The sequence below is a fragment of the Strix uralensis genome, chromosome 16 (assembly GCF_047716275.1).
Source record: "Strix uralensis isolate ZFMK-TIS-50842 chromosome 16, bStrUra1, whole genome shotgun sequence".
NCBI lineage: Eukaryota > Metazoa > Chordata > Aves > Strigiformes > Strigidae > Strix > Strix uralensis.
In genome coordinates, this window is record NC_133987.1 from 15,470,401 (window position 1) to 15,495,431 (window position 25,031).

General features: G+C 38.0%; 2 protein-coding genes across 5 annotated transcripts in view; both read left to right on the top strand.

The window, feature by feature from the left end:
• The window catches only part of ZC3H7A (zinc finger CCCH-type containing 7A), a 30,211-nt gene extending 10,200 nt beyond the window's left edge, over positions 1–20,011 (top strand). The window contains exons 6-23 of one of the 2 annotated variants that reach the window (XM_074885438.1): positions 1,184–1,264; positions 1,352–1,393; positions 2,204–2,234; positions 2,759–3,039; positions 4,829–5,036; positions 5,984–6,048; positions 6,803–6,995; positions 8,687–8,848; positions 9,480–9,676; positions 9,913–10,010; positions 11,073–11,254; positions 13,300–13,376; positions 13,931–14,064; positions 14,425–14,530; positions 15,037–15,145; positions 16,004–16,137; positions 16,475–16,638; positions 17,982–20,011. In XM_074885438.1, coding sequence (XP_074741539.1) covers positions 1,184–1,264; positions 1,352–1,393; positions 2,204–2,234; positions 2,759–3,039; positions 4,829–5,036; positions 5,984–6,048; positions 6,803–6,995; positions 8,687–8,848; positions 9,480–9,676; positions 9,913–10,010; positions 11,073–11,254; positions 13,300–13,376; positions 13,931–14,064; positions 14,425–14,530; positions 15,037–15,145; positions 16,004–16,137; positions 16,475–16,638; positions 17,982–18,171 — 2,454 coding nt within the window. In that variant the 3' untranslated portion in view covers positions 18,172–20,011. Of the gene's footprint in view, positions 1–1,183; positions 1,265–1,351; positions 1,394–2,203; positions 2,235–2,758; positions 3,040–4,828; positions 5,037–5,983; positions 6,049–6,802; positions 6,996–8,686; positions 8,849–9,479; positions 9,677–9,912; positions 10,011–11,072; positions 11,255–13,299; positions 13,377–13,930; positions 14,065–14,424; positions 14,531–15,036; positions 15,146–15,987; positions 16,138–16,474; positions 16,639–17,981 lie in introns of those variants that run through there. The other variant, XR_012631059.1, reaches the window with a different exon arrangement.
• Positions 20,012–20,496: 485 nt separating this feature from the next.
• TXNDC11 (thioredoxin domain containing 11) overlaps positions 20,497–25,031 on the top strand; it is a 29,194-nt gene continuing 24,659 nt past the window's right edge. For 2 of the 3 annotated variants that reach the window (XM_074886667.1, XM_074886669.1), the window contains exons 1-2: positions 20,497–20,724; positions 24,720–24,794. In XM_074886667.1, the coding sequence (XP_074742768.1) occupies positions 20,579–20,724; positions 24,720–24,794 (221 nt within the window). In that variant the 5' untranslated portion in view covers positions 20,497–20,578. The remainder of the gene's footprint in view (positions 20,725–24,719; positions 24,795–25,031) is intronic. The other variant, XM_074886668.1, reaches the window with a different exon arrangement.

Genomic DNA, 25,031 nt, shown 5'->3' on the forward strand with positions numbered 1-25,031 from the left:
CTACACCTATACTAGTGAGCAGTGTGTGGTATAATGGGAGAGGACCTTTAGCCTGAAATGCTTGTCCTGAGGATCTGATTTCCATGGTTGTTTATGGCATTTTGGGTTGTTGGGGTTTTTTTTAAAGAGTCGGGACGCATCAAGTGCACTCCTGCAGAACTGTCGATTTACTTCATCCAACATGAATCTAATTTAGCTCTCTTGAGACCCTTCATAATGCAAACTACAATGCAGTGAGAGAGGGTGGTTAAGATTTCATTTCAGAAGTGCATTACTGATTTGAACTAAAATGCTGCTGATGAAACTTTACATGCTTTGCTCAAAATAGACTGATCACAGGACAGAATACTGTCTTGCATTTTTTCCACCTTTCTACATCAAAATTACAGTGAAATGGCTAGACAACTGTTGAGCATAGGTTTATTTATTGATATAGAGAAGGTTTTGGTTCTGTTTCCAAAGATACAAGCGGTTTGTCTGAATGTGTAACTTGTACTTTGGATCCTCACTTTGCACCTCCAGATCTCAGTGTTTTCGCTTAAGGTTTATATGCCTTTATATAAGTTTTATAAATAGCTTTTTCTAGCTGTAGGACACATTCTGAAAACTAAGTCTTTAATTTAAATGGATAGTTATTAGAACTATAGGACAGAGTGAAATATGACCAGGTTTTTAACTCAACTTTTCTAGCTGCGTGATGCAATTATTGCCAAAATATGGAGTTCTCATTAAATATTCAGCAGCGTTATGTGGTAACTGACATTAAGGTAATCAGAAATGTGGCCCTCAATTTGTGTAAAAACAAAACGTCAGAAAAAACCCCATCCCCTCAAAGAACAAACACCCTCCTCAAAATAAACAAAAATTACCCACCCACAAAACCCACTTCTCTGAACTTCTCTGGTTTTGGAAAAATCTGTACATTATTTAAAATTCAAATAAATAGAAGAATACTGTCTATTTTCTGGCTTTTTTTTAATTCAAAAAATTGGAGTAATTTTGCTTGAGGGTAGATGTATTTTTCAGCATTAGCTTGCAGTCCCATATGTTTGTGAAAGAATAAAAATGCATTATGAGACATCCTGCATATAGGGATCTTGCAGAATATAGACTGAGATGTAAACAGATGTCTTGACTAGATGACAGTACATGTAAATGATGAAATTTTATTTATGTCTTTTAGGATGAAAGTGTGATTAAGCTTACCCAAGAACTAGCTCAAAAACTAGGGTTAAAAATAAGGAAAGCATATGTAAGAGCAAAGGTAAGATTTTATTTTAACATTTTACATTGAGGTTTCCTTCTCTTTATATCAATTTTGTATTTAATGAAGGTATTCTTTCCATTGCAGCCACCCTCCTCCAATTCAGTTTGTAGTGATGTATCAACTCAGGTAAGGTTTTACATGTTCCAAGTGCAAGCTGATTTTAAACTGAGGGGAATAATTGTTTCATAATTTTGTGATGATGAAGTGAAAATGGTGTAATTGACATTTTATATAAGATGTTATTTTGGACTTTAGGGTTCTGTCGATCTTCAGATTTGCTCTATATTTATGGCAGACTAGTACATAAGATTATCATCCAAGTTACCTTTGTAGAATAAATGTTAGCTACAATATTAACTGCAGTGCAATGAATATATTTACTTTTACCATTTTGAGGCAAGGGCATAGTTAATGTGCTTTATTTATTTATTTTGTTGACAGTTATCAAAGTGAAGGGTGCTGGGATAAAATCCCTTTCAGTTTATGCATTTGTCCAAATTTGTCCTTCACTAGCAGCTGAACTTGTGTTTATCTTGCTATTTGTAATGTGTCTGATTAGCAGTAATGAAGAGGAGTTCATCTTTATCTTACAGACTTTTTTCATGGGGATGTAGACAATTTAGCTGTAAATGAATGAGGAAATGTAGGAACAGCTCATTTAAGATACTGTTTAGACTCTTTCATTCCCTGAAGTATCACTCTCACTTTTGTTGGTTGGTTGCAGATTTTTAGTGATACCGTGAGTGAATTTCAGTCTGCAAATGGATGCTTTATCTAAAAAATTATTTGACCTTTAAATTCCTTAAGATTTCATAAATTTCAAATTTTATAAAACCTAAATTTGAGAACTTACATTCTTGGTCTGTAGATATGTATTTGAAAATTTTTAATGGCTCTTGTGCAAAGTGCTGAGAGGTATTTTTTTCTCACTTACAGAATTCTTCTTCTGTAGAAGATATTGAGTTAGGTGAGTCTTGTTATGTTACAATATTAATGGTAGGAAGTAGATATGCCATGCATATCTTTTTATATTTGTTACAAAATTTTGTGAGACAATTCGTGTCCTTTGAAAGATCTGTAGTGTAAAGTCTGATCTGTTTACCTCTAAAACTACGTATTTAAGTGGCTGAGCAAATTTCCTTTTGGTCTCCTTAACCTCATGTGATTGTGATTGCTCCTATAGTGATAGTCTCATACTGTTCTCCTTACCTTGGAAAAATAGAAACGGGAGAATATAGCAAAGATTTAGTAAAGTATCAGGTCTGTAACTTTTCCTGTCTTGTATAGTTTGAGTAATACATAAACACTGATATATAGGGACACATGAATTGAAGGTTAGTGGAAGCTGAAAACATTTAATGTGGTTTTGCTTAAACATTCTTCGTGTTTCTCCACTCCCTCCCCACCCCCCATTGTCAGGGTAAAGGTTATGCAAGATACTTTTACATCTTTGAACAAAAGCTCCAGTCATTCCCATCTTACTTGTTTCAGATTTATCTGACCAGAAGCAAGAGAAGGTTTCTGCTGCTTCTTCATCAAACTTTGCTTCTGAAGTGTCTAAAGTGTCATCAGTACCTGTACCATCTCTATCTTCTGTTATGCCTCTGCAAGTGGAAAAGGTTTCTTTGCCTTCTGCAGTGTTGGCAAATGGAGGGAATGTTTCTTTCTCTATGCCAGAAGCATGTTTAGATTGTGGAGATGGAGATATAATTATTGGGGAAGAACTTGATGAATTACTTGATTCTGTGCCTGATCCAGATGAAAATGTAATGGTAAGACTTTTTTGTTTGTTTTCTTTCTCAAAAGACTGTCCTTACGAGTGAGATCTTGTATTTTTATCAAGTGGGCTGGTAGTGAAATGTGTTACCTTTCCTAGTTACTGAGCTGTATTTGTGCTTAGTTGGGTTGATTTTCCCAGGTGCAGATTCTTGTAAATGTGACTGTAAAGATACCAGGACCCAGGAGGGCTACAAGGACAATGACATTGGCTTTGTATGTTGGAAAACCTGAGTGAGGTTGCTGGGGGAGAGATACTACTTCAGAAATACTGCTATGTTACTATCAATGCTGCCACAGTGGGAGGGATACTACTTCCAGGAAGTACTGTGAAAAGTGAAGTAGGCATTTGAAGTCTAGGCTAGTGTGTATTTGTTATTATTTTTTTGGTTCAAATAAACCCTCTCACAGCCTGAGAGCATGTTGGAGGGGCCCCCCTGTAGCTGTATAAACTATAGTTAAACATACACTAGTAGCTTTGCAGGACAGTAGTACTTGCACCATGGTCATTCAGTGCATTCACTAATATGTTTGTGATCAGAGCTTTGTCCAGATCCACCTCCTGGATAACTGGAAATAGTTAGACCATCATGAATTTAACTTTTTACATTTTTAGAAGAGATTATTAGAGAAATTTAGACACGTGAAAAGTTGTTCTTAATTACACCATTATTGCAGAGCTAGAACAGACTGTGAAGCGTACACAGTTCCTCACCTCTTACTCAGAATGAGAGCTCTGATTGATGAGCAGAGATGTCTGAACTCATCAGCAAGGTTACTGACTCTCTGCTGTGGCCCTGCCAGTCATTTGAAGCCCTTAGTATTGCAGTTTTAAATGAGGCTGTGGCATATTTAATTCTTCAATTAGTTGTGATTTTAATTCATTCAGCTGTGGATGCAGTTGTAAATTTTTAAATTAAAAATGCTTGGGCATCTAACTTTCTATTTAATGCACTTTGCTTTGTAGAAAGTATTTCAGAAATGTAGAAAATAATTATTTTTAAGAGCTCCTAGGAAGTCTGCCATAGTGAAAACAGGAGGAAATACCATCTTCCAAGATAGACTGCAGTTTCGTGTAGTGTAGAATCTTGAATGAGTTGTAGGCTAACAACTTGGGGAACAGAGGGAGTTTCATGTTGGCCAAACTCTGTGCAGACCTATTTGGTCACCCTCCAGACAAGGGGGGAGCTTCCTGGGATTACAGGGAGAATGGAGGGAAACTGCCCCACTTGGAATGTCCTTAGCAAAGGTGTGCAGAAGAATATGTTATTTTCCATGGAGGGGAAAAAAAATGTGATCTGGTCTTTGCAGAACATGGTATTATTTGATTATATCCGAAGATCTATTTCAAAGCTAACTCTTAATTCAAATTGCGGTACAGTAAAGAGTTATATTCTCCTTATTTAGGAAAAAAAAAAGTCAATTTCTGACTCTTCCTACTCTTCCCTGTTGTCTTATGTTTTTAACATAATTTGGAAATTCAGCTCTGATCTGATTCATAAAAATATCCAAATCTGTTAATAAGTTAATGAACTTCAGCTAACTGAAATCTGAAGTGGTTGATTCCTGGATAACTTCTGGCAGTAGGGCATTGCATAGGGTTTGATTGCTGTAGTTTCGTGTGTACTGTAGCTCTGTAACAGTGCTGTAGTGTACCTTTTATTATTGTTTTTCAGTAGGTTTACACAAATGTTGCAGAAACTTTACTAAAAGAAACACTATTGCAGATTGTGTTCTTAAGAGTTTTTTTGCCGTGTGTGGACATTCTTTTTAAATTTTTTCCAGCAAACTACAGGTGCCAGAGGACCTATTCCTGCAGGAAGCGTAGCTCCTAGTGTACCTTTCTCTGCATCTTTGTTGGGGACACTGCCAGTTAGTGCAGGATTTGTTCCTTCACCTTCTCTTTCAGAAATCTTTTCACAGCCTTTGGCTTCTTCACTGGAAAATTTTTGTTCACCATTAAGCACCTTTTCAATCAGTGACCCAAAAAGAGGTGAGAAATGAGTCTTAATATTTAACCTTTTATGATGAGAGAGAGCTTTTTTTTTAACAAATGAGTTTTCACAACTGTTCAGTAATATTTAACGCATAACATCTGATCTGTGCTCACAGTTTTTGAGAGTATTGATAATCAGTGTTGGTTGTACATAAGAATTTATAAATACAGCTTTTTTTACTTGGATTCTGCATAAGCATGCTCCAAGCTCCTACTGGTCAGTTTTTCTGCATTTATTGTGTAAGTTATTTGTTTCAGGTGAATAAGTATAAAGAAGGAACTGTGTTCCTTCAAACTTTTTTTTTTTCCCCAAACAAAGCTGTTCTTACAGCTTAAACCATTTCTGATGATTTGGCAATGGAATTTTAAAAGGCTAGTATAACTGTGTACTCTGAAAAGATACCGGTATTACATGTTTGGGTTCAGACTCTATGGACTATAATTATGTAGTGAAATCAGGTATGTGAAATAACAAGATATAAATAGTCAATGAACTAGAAAAGATGAAATAAAATTTTTATCTTTAATTACTAGTGTTACAGGAGCATGCTCTCTTTAGAATGAAGCCAAATTTACAAAATAAAATTAAAAATAGAAGAATTCTCTTAACCATCTTTCATTTTTGATAGCCAGGAATTGCTTATCTAGCTACCCTTTTTGTACTGCGCAAGTATCTTCATGTTGCCTCAGCATATATCTGTGAAGCTACTGCTGATGTTAATCAGATGGTTATATTGAAGATGATTACCTAGTAATTTTTCAGCCCAGATGTTTACACGGGGCTTTTGCATTACTGAAAAAAATAATCGGCAATAAAAAAACCTTTGGTGTTTGTCAAAAAACCAAACCTTTGATAATTGTAGTTCTCAGGAATGGTAAATGATTTTTTGCATAGGATGTTCTGGGGAACTGAAATAATTTAAAACTTCTTTTTATTCCTTTAGACCTCTCAAGTTCAGCTTCTAGAGATGGAACACCAACACTCAGCAGCAATAATTCCCCGTTGTTTGTAAGTATTTTTCATGTTTTCTTTCACATCACTTCAAATGTTGAAGGCTTAACATGGATCTCAATTTTTACAGTAGAAATTTCTATTTTTTAAAAATGGCACTTTTACTGTTAAAATATGAATCTGGCTTGAAAAACAGTTGTACAGTAGTTCACAGCAACAGCAATTCAACACAAGAAAAGATTTACAAAGGTTGTTTTCTGTATGCAAACTTTGACTGCTGTCATAGCCACTTTCCCATTCTGAGGAACTTGCTGTAAAATACTGTGGAGGTGTAAAATAACCAACCTAAGAAACAGAAAATCTCTTACGGTCTAAGTGCCAAATATTAGGAATCTTGGAGAACTGTCCTAGCACAGGAGCAGAGCAGAGATCGTCTTTTGTCTGCGAATCTGTCTTGTCTCTGTATTCTAGTCATGCTGTATATTTTCAGTCATGCTGCTGGCCATTGATTATGTGGGCAAGTGTGGCATGAAGGGTTGCATCCTTTTGAACCAGGATGGAGTAATAATTAGCCTGGCAAGTGCTGCTGTTCTCACTGTACCTGATTGGGTCTTGTTACATGCTTAGTCTGTGCTGGGTATACAGCTTTTGTAAGATCTCGGTGTCCCCTTCTTAAGACATGTGATTAAGTTTGTATTATGATTTTTTTTGTGTGTAGTCTTTCTTATGCTTTGAAGAATAATATCAGTAGGTTAAATTTGAATTGTAGATAAATTATATGGATCAAGAAAAATACGCTTTCTTCCAACAGATAAATGGCCCCAGTAGTTTGTTTGGGTCCGAAAATTACATGGGAATTGCAGGCCAAACTAGAAATGACTTTTCAAATGTTTTTAGCAGTGCAACTGCTAATATACCTGTATCTTCAGCACTTGCGGGAAGAAACCCATTAGAAGGCACACATGACCTGAGACAGGCCTGCCAGTTATGTTTTGTCAAAAAAGGTAAGGGGCTTTTGGACTCACTTGGGTTGACCTTTTAAAAAAAACAAAAAGCATCATTTAAAATTTTAGTGTTCATAAGTTAAAATACTGTTGACTTCTAAACTGTTAATCCTGACTTGTTCTTTGCAGATGTAGTACAATCTTACAATTAAGGAACTGGTAAAATGTTTCAACAGCTATTTTATCTTCTTTCTTCTTATTTCTTGTCCTAATAGATTCTTGATTCCTAAAACCACCACAAATCACCACACGCTTTCCCCAACCTGTAGGTTTACTATGTAAGGTCGTTCACATTCTGTATTCGCTTTCCTCCCAACCCCCAGGGTACTGTGAAGAATGACACCTTTGCTCAAGACTAAAAAAAACTTGCAATACTCTCTCTGATTGGCCATGGGGAATTGAACCGCAGTTCAAAGTACCTGGTAACCTTCACATCCCATCTGTTTTATTGTTCTTTCAAACTAATTCTAAATCATAATCTTGAGGCTTCCAAACCTTAGTAATAATTAACTCCACTGTATTGACTCAAAGGATCTTAACCAGTATTAGGCTTTAATATAACTAATCTTTTAGGCCTGAGCTGTTGCTGTTAAACAGAGCCATATTCTAGAGGCAATAGCTTTTATTAAGACTAATCTTAAAAGTAAGCATCATGTTTCAAGTTATAGGTGTCACTGATATTGATATACTAATAAAGAACTGTATTGGGATATTTAGGGGCTGACTATTGTAGTTTTGAGAACTTTTACATTAGTTTAAAATTATTTTTACAAGAACAATCCATGAAGTGATGTTTGAAAAACTATAGAACACGTTCTGTTAAAAGCAGGAGCTATAAAATATTGGTGGAAGTACTTAGGATATTCCTAGCTTCACTTTTTGTATCAAAGCATCTATTTCTTCTGTTTCTTTGCATCTCTATCAAAGCCTTTAAGTGCCCCCTGCTTTTATTACCTACTTTTGAAATTGTATTGTTTCATCAGCTTCTTATCCAGGGAAACTGGGTCACGCTCTTGTTTTTGTAGTCCCTTAAATAGCAAAATTCACTGAGCATTGCTTGTCTTCGGACTCTCTCCCTGATTTCTTCATCTTGGTGGTAATGTAATCTTAACTTGAGTATCATCCTAAAGACAGAGTTTAAAGCTAGGCATATTTTTGTTTCCAAAATCACAAAGGTCTGGGATTGGCATTTAGATTTTTGGCACGTGTGTACTCCTTACCTAGCGTGTTTTGTCTCTGAACATCGTAACTGATCTAATACAATAAAAGTTGAAGTTTAAGAGATCCATTTACTGGTCCTTGGAATTCATCTGCATTGACTTATTATAAATAAGCAATTTAAGTTTTAAATTAGTTATGGAAATGTATGCTTTGGAATTTGAAAAAAAGACAGCAATTTGTTGCTGTGCCAAAGTAATCTTAAGGTTTGTAACACAGCATCCCTCCCCAAATAACTTGTGGGTTTTTTTCTTGCTGAGACTGGTCCTTTTGTAAGTATTCAGTTTTTTTCTGTTCTGCTCAACATGACTGTTAATGACTTTTGGTTCTTCAGAGTTGCTGGTGCAAGTAGGAATTCTATACAGTGTGTTCGTATACTCTGCTTTTGGTCTTATGTGCCAGTCTGTGTATGGAAATGTTAAAAGTATGCTGCAATTTATGCAAATATAAGCAATTTTCTGTTGTTGTTTCAGGTCCTAAATTACTGGATTATGCTTACCATCCCAGTTTAGAACATAAATGTAAGAAGGATATTCTAATTGGCAGAATAAAAAACTCTGAAGATAAATCATGGAAGAAAATACGTCCAAGACCAACAAAGACACAGTATGTGGGACCATATTATATATGTAAAGGTATGTGTTACAGATAGTGAGATGTTCATGCCTACACTTGAAGTAATATAGTTTAGCTTTTCCACAGTGAAGTATAGAATGAGTTTTTATTCTTGCTCCTGGGAGGAGGAGAAGGAAGTTCACTGCCTTGTTTATATTTTCAAAGGCTGTAAGCAGAGCCATATTTTGACCATTAATGTGATTATTTAGAGAACGTGCACTGTACTTTGTACTGTTCATCATGAATAACTTTTCTGCCAAGTGCTGGGCTACTATTCCAAACAACAACAAAAAAGCATTCTTGTTAGACTTTTGCAGTATGAACCTCTGCTTACAAAGTAAGCAAGATGACTTGTGGATTAATTAACAGCTGTATTTAAGCAAAGGGTATTCGGGTTCTCAGCATTGTTGCCTTAGACTAGAAAGGAGTAGTTGATGGAGGTGTGCATCAGCCTTTCTGAGAAGTCTTACATTTTTGGCAAGTCATTCAGCATAATGTTTTGCCTCTGAATGCTAGACTTAAGTGAGATGTTTACAACAAGAAGTAGCTTCTTTATTAAAAGCATTTGAAGTTGAGATAGTGGAAGTTTTAAGATGAATTTCCAGTGAAAATTGTGTAAACACAATGTCATACTCAATGTTATCATTTTAGATGTTGCTGCTGAAGAGGAATGCAGATACCCAGGTCATTGCACGTTTGCATATTGCCAAGAGGAGATTGATGTGTGGACACTGGAGCGCAAAGGAGCCTTTAGTCGAGAAGCTCTTTTTGGAGGAAATGGAAGGATCAACTTGACTGTGTCCCGACTTCTTCAAGAACATCATGGATTATTTATGTTTCTTTGTGAGGTGCTGCTTTATTTCTAATGACACAATAAAAATGATAATAGATAATAAAAGTACCTGTAAAAAAATGCTTTGGTTCATACATGACTATTTTGTAAATTTTGAAATGCATAATCAATAATAATGTGGCTAGTTTTGGATTAGAGACTAGTTGAAGTCTTTGTTAAAAGCTGTAAGGTAAGGTATATTTTTAAATTTATAAAATACATACTCTATAATTACTTGTTTTTGTATTCCAGAAATGTTTTGATCATAAACCCAGAATAATAAGCAAAAGGAACAAGGATAACTCATCTTCTTGTTCTCACCCTGCTATGCATGACTTTGAAGATAACAAGTATGTCTGAAGTACTATCTCTAAGTTTCAAATTAAAAGCAAAGGTTTCAGGGCATTTTTTGAATATTGACTTTCATTTCTCACCTGTTGATTAACTTCTCTTCCTTGCTAACTGACTGTTATGCTTTGGCAGTGTTGATAAGACAAACTTACTGAATAAGGATTGTCTCATGTAACTAAATTGAAAGTGAACTATTTTGTTATCAATGCATTCAGAATTAGTGGTATGCACCTTCGTGTTTGAATCTTACTGGTTTCAGTGTCAGTTTGTTAATAGTTTATCTATGTGGTGAGCTGCATTGATGTAAATAGAAGTGTGATGAGAAATTAATATAGGAATTCCTAAGTTTGCTCTTTCTTCAGTCTGTTTTACTTATTTTGCTGTAGTTTTCACTCAGTTAAGAACGGGTTTATTTTAATTACAGTGTCTGAAATAGATCATAGTCCTCATTAATTCAGTTGATAAAAAATAGTGTGAGGAAAGTGTCTTTAATTATCCTTTGAAAATTAACAAAGGCTTCATAGTGGTAATAGTGTTAAATAAGTTTTGGAGAATTAATAGACTTACATTTTTATATGATGGAAACATAAGTGGGAGCATTTTAATTGCTTTGTTTGTGCTCCACTTCCCTATACTGAGGAAATACTACAGCTGTAAGAGCTAGGCTGTTACTGTGATGCGTCAGCTCTTTAATGGTGCTGTACAGAAGAGTAAGTACTTGTGTTTGTAATTAGATCAGGATATATACTTGAAAGTGGACATGATATGTTTTTCCTCTTGGAAACCAGTGATCCAGTTGGATTGAATTCAGTAATGCTTTGCAGAAGAGGAACCTGTGGATTTCACAAGAATACTGTTTCGTGACGTTGGTTTACTCAGCCTAGAAATGATAATTAGATACTTGTTCCTTCTGGAAACTTTTTTGGCTTTCTAATTTCAACTAAAAAGTATTAAAAAGACATTTGAATAAGATATGATGAAGGGTGTTTATTTTCTGTGATTTTCCACAGATGAACAAAGTAATTCTAAGGAATATTTAAAATAGACTGTTTTCAAAACAGGTGCCTTGTCCACATTTTGCGAGAAACAATGGTGAAATATTCCAAAATCCGCCCTTTTCAAGTTCGATGTCAGCTTGACCTGTGCAGACATGAGGTGCATTATGGCTGCTTACGAGAGGATAAATGCTTTTATGCTCACAGTCTGGTAGAGCTTAAAGTCTGGATAATGCAAAAGGAAACAGGTATGTTTGCTAAAATGCTTGCTTTACTCTTCATTGTAATGCCACTTCTTCCTTGTTTTAGCTCCCTTCTGAAATTAGCAACTTGGGATCAGTGCATTAACTTAGTTTGGTGGAATCTTTCATACAGCATATTCAATAAACAGGAATGTAAATACGATGTAAAGTATTGAGTAGGCTACTAGCTGTTCAAAATCAGCAAGGTTTTGATGATAAAACCTGTCAAAACTGTTCATTATGATCATTTTTTTTTTTCTTGAAATAAAACCAGAAGTCTTAAGCAGATACTAAATCCAAGTCAAACTAGATTTGTTTTTATTTTTAAACCTTCAAAGTTTGGAAGATCTTGATCAAATTTCTTTTTCACAGAGCACTGAAAGAAAAGTTTGAAATATTTTATGCCATCATTTCCCTCCATCCCCCAGAACAGGAATGAAATTTTTCCACGGTTAAACCTCTCATTTAGCTTAGTGCCATTCTATATATTCTTACATAATGAGTCAGAAAACAAATCTTTCCAGTTTGCTCCTCTGTGTCTCATTAGTGTATGCATTGATAAAACTTAACTGTTTTTCTGTTCTTGCTTACACAGGACATTTAGGCTGCCTTTTGTTCATCTTGCTTGTTTTTGTTGACTTCTTTGAGGATAACAAATTTTACTGCTTCATTTCTAGCTGATAGCTTTTGAACAACATGTCTCTGTACTTACAGTCCATTCCTTGGTCATGAGCTCTAAACTCCATGATTTATTTTTTTTTAAAAGCAATCAAACTGTTAGCAGTAAATAATTTGTACCACATAACAGTTGCTCATTCTTCCTACCTTGCTCTGTGTGACAGCAGTACTTTACATATTATAATCACGTTGGATCATTGCGATGCATAGTGGAAAAAGGAAAATGTGGCAATCCCAATGTGTTACAGTGCTTCTGGCATTTTTGCCCTGTTATGTCTATGATTTCTCCTCACCTGTCCCTTCTTTGAAGAGGCGGCTCCTTGTTGCTTCAGTTTTCTATCTAGATTTTTGTACAGGCATACTGACACAAGATGTCATACCGACCTGAAAATTTTGGGGTAAGAAAGTTAAATAGAGATAAGAGATGACTGTTTCTTTGCTGATTTTCCTGTTGTGTCTCTCCTGGGATGAGCCTTTAGAAGTTTCTATGTGAAAGTAAAACAGTTATTTTCTTAGCAGCTGTCCCTACAAAGTCAAGGATAGCAAATGCTTACACTGTAATTTCTATTTTGAAGTAAGGGTTGGGTTCTCCAAGAAACTTGATTCGCCACAGCAGGCATATTTTTTACTTTATGATGTGTTCATGCTGCCCTCATGCTTTGCCAAAGTCAGTTAAAGCTCAGTCTCCGCTCTTTGAATGAGGTTCCTCTTCTCAATGTAAGGTGTGGGAAGTAAAGGAATGCCGCCTCAGGAAAGAAACATTTTGCCAACCCTCAAATCCAAACACAGATGACAGTCTGTATTTGTGTGGAATTAGAGCAGTAAATGTTACAGTATGTGCATTACAATATGGCTCCAATAGGAACCTTAGCCAGAGTATTTATAAGAATGTTTTTTTTTTTTCTGAAACCGAATTAACAGTGCTTGTTTAAAACCTTTGTAAAGAAGGCAGGGGCAATCTAGTGTCTGTCAGCTTGCATTTTGGGTAACACAGTGTAGCTTTTCTGATTAGATTTTCAGTAGATGTTTAGTACATTATGTTTAAATGAATACTCAAAGATGCACCTTAACTTACTTGAGCAATATGTAATTAAAAAAACCTATGTTTGCTTTTCAATGTGACAATACAGACATTTCTGGTTTGGAGGCCCTCGTGAGATTCTTAAATGTGTGTGTGTGCATGTATATATGTGTGTGAGTGTATGGATGTAAATGTATATCCACATCCACACGAGTGTGTGTATATGTATGTATATGATACATAAAAAGAAAAATAGATAAAAGCTTTAGGGCTTCAATAGCATTCCAGTTTGAGCATGTCTGTAATTCTGTAACAGTCATAGTGCTCAAGAACTTTTTCCCTTCTTTTACAGGTATTTCACATGATACTATTGTTCAAGAATCAAAGAAATACTGGCAGAACATGGAAGCTAGTGCACATGGATCACAGGTATTTTCATTTTTCCATTAAACTAATTCTACAGTGACTTTGATAATTCTTCTTCTATATCTGTGTATAATGTAGCTTATTTCAGAAACTAGTTTTTTTCAATGCTCTCTTCAAATAATCTGTTTCGCTGTAGGCTTTCTTCAGCTTGCTCCATGTACATTAAAATGCCTCCTTTGCTTCTATGCAATTCCTTTTTTGCTTTGCTTATTCTGTCATAGGCAGAATATAAAACCTAAATATAATTTCAAAGTCAGCTGCCATAGGGCAATTAATTATCTTTTCAATACGTAGGACGTTTATGTGTTTAGTTTGTATATATTATCACAACTTCTGGGTACGTACACCTAAATCAGAAATAAGTTAAATAACAATGCACTTGTTAAGAAATGTCTAGTTTGAAATTACAAGCTAAACTCTCACAAGGCATGCAGTGTAACATCTGCTTCCGGACATGTGTTGTAAACTTTTATTGTGGGGGTAATTCATAATTATGTATGGATTTCTTTACAGATACAAAATACCTCTTATTATTATTGTTATTTTTTTGGCTTAAGATCCTTGGGAACCAAATGAAATATGGATCACTTAATTTGAAGATGAAGTTTGTTTGTGGTCAGTGCTGGAGAAATGGTCAAGTTAATGAGCCAGACAGAAACAAAAAATACTGTAGTGCAAAGGCAAGACACCCGTAAGTAAGACCAAACAGTGAAAATTTTACTGTTTTGTTAGCCATTTAAAACCTCTTTCGGGAAACTTTGTTACTGCTTGGGAAAGAGTCATACAAGGAATTAAAAAAAAACCCATTGAAGCAGAACGCAGTCATCTCTTTGTAGTATGTTAATAATTGGTAATGAGAAACACTTCAGTGGCTGTTTTTGGAGGTTTTTTAAATTATTAGTTATGGTAAAGTTTCAGTAGAATTTAGTTAAATCTCAAATGTATGGTGAAAGCTTTATAAAGAACCTTTCTGAACTTTCCTGGTTCTGCTTCTGTGTACACAGTGTGTCTTTATTTAATAGTATTTTCTTTCATTGAATGCATCTTTTAGATGGACCAAAGATCGCCGTGTGGTGCTAGTAATGTCTAATGAACGTAAGAAGTGGATGACCATTCGTCCTCTTCCCACGAAGAAACAAGTGCCTCTGCAATTTGATGTATGTTAACTTGAAAACTAACGTTTTAGTTAAGAAAATAGGGTACCTGGAAAATACTAGTAACTGGGCTGGTTTTGTCAGTTCTGCAGAAATTCCCATGGGATTTGGTGAGATATGTTTATAGTGTTTCTTTTACAGAGTTCAGCCATAGAGAAGCACTGGTCTCGCATGTTATTACTGAAGCCCTTTCTCATCAGTGGAAGTTAGTGATTTAAATAACTTCTTACTGTTTCCAGTAAATATTTCAGAAACAGATTAAACGTATCTGTGGTCTGATAATCTGGTAGGGGGCAAAAAGCAGTCATAGAACTTGCTTCCAGAAGTTTGCTTTTTCTAACTACAGTATATGAGTTTTTTATAAAATAAACATGATTCTATTTTTTCAAATGATATAAATGTCTGATTGGGAGGGGAAACACCAGCCAAGACTGGAAGAAAACCCTGTTTTCTACTATCATCTATTTTACTTTATATTCATAAGGATTTTTTTTTAATTCACATTCTAGTTGTGTAATCATATTGCTTCAGGCAAGAAATGTCAGTATGATGGAAACTGCTCATTTGCTCACAGTCCTGAGGAAAGAGAGATGTGGACCTATATGAAGGAGAACAGCAGTAAGTAGAAGAGTAAATCTAACATGTTATAAATCTAACTGTTCTGCTTTTCATTCTTCTTCCTCAATTACTTTTTAATCCACTTTCTTTCACTGTCTTTTGTAGTAAACCTTGCAGCTGCCTTTTTTAAAAAAATTTGAATAAGCCCAGACTGGGTATTCAAAACCAGTACTAAATAAAAATAACTGTATTATATATTTGTTGCCTGATGTGTTTTTTAACAATAGTTTGTATCAATTTTTTTAGATGTCTTACAAATAGTATGATACATGCAGCAATATTGTTTGGTGTTTATACTCTGTATTGCCATGTGCACACACAATAGGATTCTGTTGATAACATATGGAGGAAAGCTATTTGTGGAAGAGTTTCCCCCCCAGTGTATTTACTGGGAATTACTATTTATTTTCTGTTTGACTTGTTATCCCATTAGAGTGTTACTGGGGAGAAATAATCAAAAATTGGAAGTAATAAATGACATAATGATATTACCATGGTCTGCAAGAAAGCAGACTAAATTTACCAAAAACTGTAGCACACTTTATGTTAGTACTTCAAAATTTAGATACTGATACACAGTGGCACAGTTTTCATCTGTACTTTGGGTGCCTGTTCAGAAATGTGTAACATCTTACTTTCCCCTAGATAGGCAGAAATGGGTCTTGGTAAGTAGCCAGAGATTCACGTTGCCCTTGGCTTTTATCTCTAAACTGTGTAATTGTCTACATTGTGTCCTTCCTTTTTTCTTCTTACAATAGGCGGGGACTGAATTATGCTTGCTAACTCAGTCATTTATCTAGTATTCTCAAACTCTTGCCTTAATTGCTAATTACTTATTTTAGCTTCTGCTCTCATTAGTTCAAGACTTGGAGCAGTTGTATGACATATGGCTAAAAAGTCAAAAACCAGAAAAAGGAGATGATACAGCTGCTCAAGCAAACAAAGAAAATGGGAAGCAAATTCACATGCCAACTGACTATGCTGAAGTTACAGTAAGTAATCGTAGCTATAATTCTGAATGCAAATGTGGTTTTTTAGGTTTGGGTTTGGGTTTTTTTTCCCCAGTCAGCAACATATATTGGTGTCCTTAGTTTCTTGGTGCTTCCTTAGATCTTAGCTGGCTACACTAAATGCAAACTTTGACTGATGCTGTAAAGCAGTAGTTCTGAATTCTCTAAAGCCAGTGGTGATCATAAACTTCAGTAACTGTGTCTGTTTAGGTAAACAACAGTTTACAGGTGAACATAAACATTCAAAATGTATTAGGAGCAGTTCTGTGCTTATAGTATTGCATTTTTAATGTTTTGTTTCAAATTCTCTCTAAAACAGGTGGATTTTCACTGTTGGATGTGTGGGAAGAACTGTAATAGTGAGAAGCAATGGCAGGGTCACATTTCTTCTGAAAAGCATAAAGAGAAGGTTTTCCACACTGAGGACGATCAAAACTGCTGGCAGTATCGCTTTCCAACTGGATATTTTAGCATTTGTGATAGGTATGTGGTTTTTAAGATGTCAAAAATGCTTAAAAATAACAGTTCATAGTGTAAATAATTAAGGCAGTTATTAGTTTTGACAATGTTTCTAGTATTTCTTGGTTTGCATAGATCTTTCATCAAGAAAGTAAGTAATTAACAGTATTTTAACACTGTTAATATACACTGTATTTTAACACTGTTAATAACTAATACTGTTAGAACTCAGGGAGTGACAAGGTACCTAATTGTGGAACCAAATTAATTGCTTCTGTGATGTTAATAAAGGGTTGCAAGTTTATTGCAGATGCATGAAATATTGTTGGTATGATTAGAAGTTTAGGCACCTGCATATTAATTGCTGGTGGAACACAAGAACAGCACCTAGCTGGACAGTGACATTGGAGCTTTAAGGCAAGTAGAAATGTTGTTAGCATCAAAACAAATTTGTTAGAATCGAGTATTTGTTATTGGAAATGTTAATGAATGTGTGGAAGAGAACTTCCAAGACCTGTTGGTATTCCTCAGCACGGGTTGTATGTTTTGCTGCACCCTTTAATTCTTAAATTCAGCCTGTTTATCTGACTGCAGTAGATTCTTTGTAAATCAGTTGAAAGTTCTTTCCACTGTTGGAATCTTTTTGGAAGGCTAAAAACTTTGGAATCTGCATTCTGGAATTAAAGATTCAATTTGCTGGTAGGATACCTTTGTTGCTTCATTTCAAGTTAAAGATTTTGAATCCTTAGAGATCTTGAGAAATAGCCCAGCATATATAAAGCAAGATCTTTTTTTTTTTTTTGCAGTCTTTGAATAGAAGCTTACATGCCCCTTTTACATGTTTTGAACACTAACAGACTTTGGAGATGCAGTATAAAGTGAATATAAACTGGCATGCTTATAACTTAATACAAAAATACTAGGATAAAACAGATTTTCAAGTCATATTGAGTACTTAATTACCCTTAGTTACTTAAATTTGGTTTTTAATTAGTTGGATTTTTTTAACAATAGTAGTTCTTTAGCTTAATGAGTTAAATGATAAGGTATTCATTTACCTGATAATTTGACCTGATGAAATTAGAAGTTTCGGGCATTAAATGACTTACTAAAGTATGAGTAGAAGAACAGAAAGAAAAGAGCCATCTCCTGTCCTCTATAAATACTTGACAGCCGGGAAAGAAAAATAGAATCAAATGCTAAACAGAGTTAGTATCATCTTAAAAAGTAAATACTCTTACAATTCTTTTTTGTCCTTAATATTTTAGTGTATTTGAAACACATGTCTGGAAAAAGGAAAAAATACCTAGGTACAATAGTGATCATGATAATTCTATGAAAACACTATTTGAAATCTGTCTTAACAGATATATGGCTGGTACTTGCACTGAAGGAAACAACTGTAAATTTGCCCATGGAAATGCTGAACTCCATGAGTGGGAAGAGCGAAGACAAGTTTTAAGAATGAAGCTCAGCAAAGCAAGAAAAGACCACTTGATTGCTCCCAGCGATAATGACTTTGGAAAATATAGTTTTTTGTTTAAAGATTTAAACTAATACTGAGATGACACATACATGTTATCAGCTGGAAGCATAAACCAGAAAATTTGACAATAATCAAAAGCATGTGACAGAAAAGCTGCAGGTTTTCTGCTTTTATTGGCATATATTGTTCCTCCTGAACAGCAAAATATAGTAGATTTAGGGGGATTGAGCAGACCTGTCTATGCTCTCATGAAACAGAGTGGTGATTAAAAAAATCTGAAGTATTATGTGCTTACTCACCTTCTGTTGGACAGAAAGTTAGGAAATAGAAGGGGGGGAAGAGAGGTTATAATATCTAGGAAGCCCCCTAGTATCAGTCCTTCAGTTGAAAAACTTTAAGGTATCAAGGTATTACAAAACTGAGTGTTATGGGCTAAGAAGAAAATGATGGATGAAAATTCTTCAGATCTTTTAATGGAGAGGATTTGTTTAAAACAAAGTTTGCTACTTATCTATATGTAGGTTGCTAAAAAGGATTTTCTTATTAAAGATTTTAAACAAAATAACCATTTAACTGCAATATATGTTGAATGGGTATTTTTTCTCTATTTCTATGTTTCAATATAATTTACTGAAAAAGGATCTTGGGAGGAAAAAAAGTTAATTTTTGAAAATGAAGTAGTTAAAATTCTGTTTCTTGGTCTTTGCTGTTTAAATGATGATTTTGAAAGATTACACTTGTATGTCAGTATTGTGTATTACTGTATGGACTAATGTTGCCTGTAATAAAGAGAACTTTACACAAAGCTGTTTTCTGCATGTAGCCTCTCAGGATTGAGATTTTGTAAAAACAAACAAACAATGATTTGCTTATTAGCAAAAGCTTGAGCACCTGTAGCTAAAAACTTAGTAAGTTGGTATTTGTGTCTCCAGCTGCTTGTTTGTAGTTTTCTGTATTGTCATTAGCTCATCACATCACTAAAATAACAAAAATAGCCAACTAACTTGCAAAGTAGACAAGCATTTTGGAGCTACGTGGTGCTGGGATGTTTTCAGCCTTTTGATTTAGGCATGAACAGCCACCTCAGCTGCAAGGTCAATGGTACTTCCAACTGCATTTCCTGCAGACCCCAGGAAATGGAAAACCAGTCAGGGCCTGAGGTGACTTCTGACTGATGAGCCTTTTGGCTTTGCAGTCGCTGGAGCTTGTGTTGTGTTTTGGCTTCTCTGCAGATCATGTTTTCACCTTTCTCTGTGTGTTCACTTAATTATTTTTTTTCCTTTTTTTTTAATAAAAAAACCTAAGCTTCTTTCACTCAAAATTGCTAAAGCTACGTTTTTTTTTTTCCCCTGTGATTTCTCCATCCTTTCAAGAGTATTTTTCTCTCTTACTGGCTGACCTTATATAATTAGAAGAGCTTTAAGAATGACTTCTGTAGTTTGAATGTAGTCATTGGCCATATATTGTGTATGTAAAATGTGTTGAACCAAAGTTCAGTGATACCCATACACATGACAAGCCTGGATGATGTGTTCCTTTCACTTCACAAAATAAAAGCACAACGACTATTAAAACAACACCTTATGCTTCAGCCAGAGCTAGGGGAACTCGCAGAGCAACTGTTCCTCACATGCTAGGCAGAAGTACATTTGAGTATGATGTACAGTATGCATACAAAATTAGCTTGGTGCTTGAAATACCACCTGCTGCAATGCTAATTTTTTACATTGTTTGTAATAAACTGAGCTTAAAATCGAGTACTATGAACACTGTTATTTCTGTGACAAAACCTGATTGTATCGTGTGCCTTTCTGAATTGTTTTCTGAATTTTATGCTGTCATTGTTTAATGTAAGTGCTCTGTAAATTATTGGAAGTAATTCTAGACAAAACTAAACATGAAATTCTGTAAGGACGGTGTGAGAGCTTTAATGATGCAGTGTGCGGGCTGGTGGGGAAGAGCTGCCGGAGGGGGCTCGCTCCTCGCAGAAACGGGAGGAGTTCCTGGGCGATTATTTACTCACGGATCCCGGTGACGGAAATTTTGACGCTGTCCTGCACAGGTAGCAGGAGCCGAGCGAAATAATTCTCACCACGTTTTTCCTGAGGCCGCGGGTGGGACGGGGAGCGAGCGAGGGCCGCCCGCCGCTGCCCTCACGGCGCTGCCAGCCCCGCTACGGCCTCTCCCGCCGCCGGGCCCGCTCCCCGCGCCCTTCCCCGGCGGGCCCGGCTCTGCCCGCCCCTTCCCCGGGGGTCCCGTCTGCCGCCGCCGGGCCGCGCCCCGGCCCCCCTCCCCCTGCACAGGCCGGGCCCGGCCGCCTCTGCGCCTGCTCGGTGCGGCGCGACGTGGCGGCGGCGGGTTCGCCGGCGGAGGGGCCGCCCCGCCCGGCCCGGCGCGGCTGGCAGGCGGGCGGTAGGGAGACGTGTGCGAGCGGGAGCGGCCCGGGGGCCCGAACCCCTCCCCGCTTCGGCCGGGGCGATGTCGTTATGCGACGGCTCCGGCCCCGCGGCTGCCCCTCGGCTGCGGCCCCGCGCCGCCCAGATGGCGCGGCGGCCCGAGCTGCTGTGCGGCGCTGCCATCGTGCTGGGCTGCGCCTTCCTCGTCGCCCTCAAAGTCACCTGCAGGTAATGGAGGGGGGGGCGGCTGCGGGGCAGCGGGCCGGGCCGGGCCGGGCGGACCCGGGGCTCGCGGGGCCCGGCCGGGGGAAGCGCTCCCCCCCCCGCCCTCCCGCCTCTCTTCCTGGCGGCGGTGTGTGCCCTGGGGGCCTGGGGCAGAGCGGCCGGCGGGGGTCCCGCCCCGGGGCCTGCGGGCGGGGCTGGCCGGGCCGGGCCGGGGCTCCTCCCGGGGCGCGACCCCTTGTGCCCGCTCTGGCCGCGCGTCGCCCTGCGCGCCATGGTCGGGCTCCGTGAGGCGCCGCGCGGGGCCGGGCCGGGCCGTGTCCGGAGCGGCCGTTCCCGGGGCGGGTGACAGGCGCCTTCCGCCGGCACGCGATCCCCATGGCAACGGCGGCCGTTCCCGCGTCGCGGGGGAGCGCGGCCGCCGGCTCGGCGGTGTGGCGGCGGGGGGACGCGGGGCCCAGGGACCCGCGCCGGGCAGCGGCTGGCGGGGCGGGGGGAGGCCCCCGCTCCCCGCGTTAATCCAGGGGTGGGGAAGAAGCGAGGGTATTTCTAAGACAGACGTGCTTCGTCGGGGGACATCGGGGTGCGGCGGTAGCTGCACGGGTGCAGGCGCACCTGAGGGAAAGCTGTGTTTGCTCATCTCCAGAGAACAACTCGTACCTGGCGTCGCCACAGAAGGACTGAGGCGGCACCGGGCTGAAACCCTTTCCTCAGCACGCTCAGCCGGCCACGTTGGCATGGCGGGTACAGAGTGGGGGGAAGCAGGTTCTTTTCTGGCTCACGCGTTAGTGTCGACACCCCCATTACCTGCCCCTGGTTCAGACAGAAGGATGCTTCGTGGGTTTATTTCCCCCAGTCTAGTGGTGCTGCTCTTGGGAGCTGGAACTTTCTCCATTGCAAAAGTCTCTTTGGTTCTGTTTTGCTGAGGCCTGGCGTATTCGTGGGTACATGGAGCCAGAAGATGTTTGTAGCTGGAGGTGTGGGGGGAGCTGAGTGACGCGCCGTGGGCACGTAAACGCGCTGCAGCTCGCGGCTGGAGCCTAAACTGGGATCTCGGTGATCTGCATGGGTTTTAGGTCAAGGTGACTGCTACGTCTTCAAGTTGTACTATATTAATTTAAGAACATCTACTGCATTTGGAGCGTAATTTTGGGAGTGGGAGAAGGCTGCAAGGATCTGATTACTTCCCTATTCTCCAGAATCTGTCAAATTTTTATTCCAAGAAAACTTGATTCTGAGAAGTACTAAGACCTTCTTTTCTCACCTGTCCACAGAGGATGTATTATTTGGAGTGAATTTTAAGTCTATGAATGAGTTGTGCTGCTCACAGCAGTGCCTCTGTTCCAGTAGTCTCACAGACCAGATAATTTAGATGAAAGTGTAAAGCTCTTGCGATGTTACAGAACATATGGTGAAGGATTGCAGAACTTAACTTCCTGTTTTACTGTCCATTACTAAAAAATTAACTATTTTTTTTACACTTACAATGATGCTTCTGTTTTCTACCTGCTTTCCTTTATTTAAAACTTGCATGTACCTCTCATTTTACTGTTAGCTGTGTTTTTGAAGACCCAGAAATGGAATGTGCTTCTCACCACCCTGTACTCTGTACGGGAAGTTTGGTTAAAGGGGTTTGGCTCTTCAGGTTGTAGTTAAATAGACAAACTAATATCAGAAAAGTATTCCCTATTCTGTTGCTGTCAGAAACATAGAAAATTCAAGTGTAAAAATTCCGCATGTTATTTGGAGGATGTTAACTGCACATCTTAGCTATGACTACAGTACATAGTTTCTCACCACACATCAGCATCGGTTTGCAAGTAAGTCTCAGCACCAGAGTATAGTTGCTACCACTATGCTTGCAAGACATAACTTTTGAGACCAATGGATAAAAAGTATGGAAAGAGAAAATTCCTTTACTACAAGAGAGTCCATTTGTGGGGTTTGAGGTATTGCAGCAGGAGCCTCAAGGAGTAGCCAAATGAAGTCTGACCTAACATGTATTATTATGGAAAGTCTGTGGTTTAGAACCTGAATTATTTCTGGCACTATGCAAATGTCTTTGGGGACAACCCCACTCTAAGGACCTGTCAGTCAGAGGGACTGATCCTGCAGGCATGTGCTTTCCTTTATTACCGGGTTGTTCTCTTGAAATGAGTTTAAGTTTTTATACGTTCTGTGTGGTAGGTAAATAATGCAGTGTTTTAGTAAGCGGTATGTGATTATTATGCTTGTATAATTATTTATTATGTAATCCTCAGTTTACACTTGTATAATTTTTCAGGGTTCAGAGCACTATTCTCTTTGTAAACCTGGGAATTACGTCGCAGTACTTTGTTATGCATTTGGTATTGCAGAGGATGACACTACTGAGCAAATCAGCTTAAGAAGCTGGTAGCTGTTGATGTATTGTGTTTGGTTTTTTAATAATTACTGGAGGTTTTTGTCATAGTTGAAGGTAGCCATGTAGTTCCCATCTCATTCATGTCATGGGACTTCGGTTGATCTGTTTTACACTTCCTTGCAATTTGGAGCCAATTTTTAAGGCTTACACTGTAACTCTTGAACCAATTGTCCACTTTCACTTTAATTCAGTAGAGGAAGCAGAGGTTTTAAACATATTTAGGTTGTCCATTTTCATTAAACTAGTTAGAGCAGAAATTCTAGTTAACGTCTCTGCAGAAGTACGTGTTAGTGTGATTGCAACGCTTAGCGGCGTGTTGCTTTCAGCAGCTCATCAGCGTGCGTGTGCTGCTCTGTGAGTTAGAGCTGTAGCGCATCAGTGTTGCGTCCTGCCCAGCCGGCAGTTAGAAATCACGGGAAGAAGTTAGCAGTTTGGATAAGTGTAGGGTGCAGGAATGGGAGGGAACCAGAGGTGTTGGTTGTGAGGTGACATAAGAACCTAAGAGTTGGGGAAGGAGTTAGTGGGTTACTGACTGGGGGAGAAGGAAAGGAACAAAGGTGGAAGTCCATAGAAGAAACTAGGCCAGCGTAATTTTGTGAGTAGTGGAATTAATGAATTGTAAACGTGAGGAACCAGTTAATATTCTCAAAATTCTGTTTTTTGAAGCAAATATTGGCTCTTAACATATGATTTAAGAATTTCCATAACTTTTAGAAAATATACTGGAAATGATTCTTAAATGTTGAGCTTTAAGTGTATGCTCAGTCACCTGGAAATGAGAGAAGAGCTGTGACTTTTGTGGGCCTGTATTGTAAAAACAAAGGTGCTTCTTTACAGACCAGAATGATTGTAAAGTTTGAAAATGTGGCAGCATTATTAGGAGGTTGCTTAATGTGACTTTGATAGTGTTCAGGGCTCAATAATTTTATCACAATTACTAAGATTGTAACCTGAAAAGGATCAAATATCAGGTAAAAAGACTTTTGCATTAGCTTTTTGTTGAGATACAAGGTAAAGGAATGCATAGTCTTTCCTAAAACTTCCTGTCACATAAGGAACCACAGCAAAATTGAGCATTACAGTGCTGCAGTCCCGTTTTTAATTCGACTTGCTGTAGTGTGTAGCTAGTGGAAAATTTTGGAATGAAGAGAATATAAAAAAGAAAATATGATCATTCAGTTACATTTAAGGCAGTTTATACCATAACAACTTCTGCACACCTTGGAAATGCCAACTTGTGGATTGTTTGATTGCTGGTTTGATAGAAAATGGTTTCCTGAGTGTTTGGTTTATGTTCTTGGTACTATTGGTCAAACTAATTTCTCTCAAAAAACATAATCTGTCATAATCTCTTTAAATCGAGACTATTTGTTGATACTGTCCTTACATGGAAGAGGAAATGTGAACTGAACAGTTTGCAGTCCCTTGTCTGATTGATAAAATAAACTAACACATGTTCACATATTTTTTCCTAATACAGTATAAAAGAATAGAAGTGTAGAATACTTTAAAGCAAAGCGTAAGGCAGGGCAATAGTCTCTGTTTATATAAACATTACATCACAAAACTTTATGACCAGTGTCTCTTCTCTTATCAGGGTGCTGTTACCTAAAGTACAAGTGTTAAAAGAGGATGAGGCCAGGGAAGAAATCCAAAGAAATCACTCTTCCTGGTAATTTTATGCTCTGTAGCAACCAGCAATAAGAGTGTGAGCTAACATACCCATAAACATGGTGCATGGTATCACAGTGTAACTTTCTAAAGCTTGTTAAGGGTGATCTTCAGATTTTTATGGTACTTCATGAAACTAACTCAGATAATGTCAGTTGTAGTCATTTGTATCAATTTCTAGTTTTGTCATTGCATGACCTTTGCTAAGATTAAAAATTAGGGCTTTGGGCACACTTTT